This window comes from Terrapene carolina, unplaced genomic scaffold (genome assembly GCF_002925995.2).
Source record: "Terrapene carolina triunguis isolate 2854851 unplaced genomic scaffold, T_m_triunguis-2.0 Scaffold32366, whole genome shotgun sequence".
Taxonomy (NCBI): Eukaryota; Metazoa; Chordata; order Testudines; family Emydidae; genus Terrapene; species Terrapene triunguis.
The window spans coordinates 2,758-3,248 of NW_020696717.1; the positions used below are offsets into that span (position 1 = coordinate 2,758).

At 74.7% G+C, this 491-nt stretch overlaps 1 protein-coding gene across 1 annotated transcript in view; it reads right to left on the bottom strand.

Moving 5' to 3' along the window:
* Positions 1–395, bottom strand: part of LOC112118733 (latent-transforming growth factor beta-binding protein 4-like) — a gene marked incomplete at both ends in the record, with an annotated part of 2,625 nt that extends 2,230 nt beyond the window's left edge. The window contains one exon of the mRNA XM_026663090.2: positions 237–395. Coding sequence (XP_026518875.2) covers positions 237–395 — 159 coding nt within the window. The remainder of the gene's footprint in view (positions 1–236) is intronic.
* Positions 396–491: the final 96 nt, after the last annotated feature.

The following is a 491-nucleotide window of genomic DNA, read 5'->3' on the forward strand; positions in this document are numbered from 1 at the left end:
GGGGGGACATGGATGGGGGTGCTGTGGGTGGGGCTTGGTGGGGAACAGGGACAGGTAGGGGAGGGGCGCAGCAGGGGACGGAGACAGATGGGGTAGGGGGACGGGCGGGGGAGGGGTGTGGCGGGGGAGGGGCACGGGCAGGGGAGGGGGACAGATGGGGGAGGGGGACGGGCGGGGGAGGGGCGCGGCAGGGGAGGGGCACGGCAGGGGGGGGGGACGGGCGGGGGAGGGCGCACAGGGGGGGGCCAGGGCGGGTGGGGCAGCCGTCCGCCCCCCCTGCTGGTGGCTGACGGGCACGCGGGGCAGGTCGGAGCCCAGGAAACGAGTGTTGTAGCGCAGGTCGGAGGCGGAGAAGTGGTAGCCGGGACCCGCTGGGCAGATCTCCTTGAAGCCATCTGCACGGGGAGCGGCAGTGTCAGGAGCCCAGAGCCCCCAGCTGTGCGGGAACCCAGGCGTCCTGGCTCCCCACCCCTCACCACTAGCCCCCACTG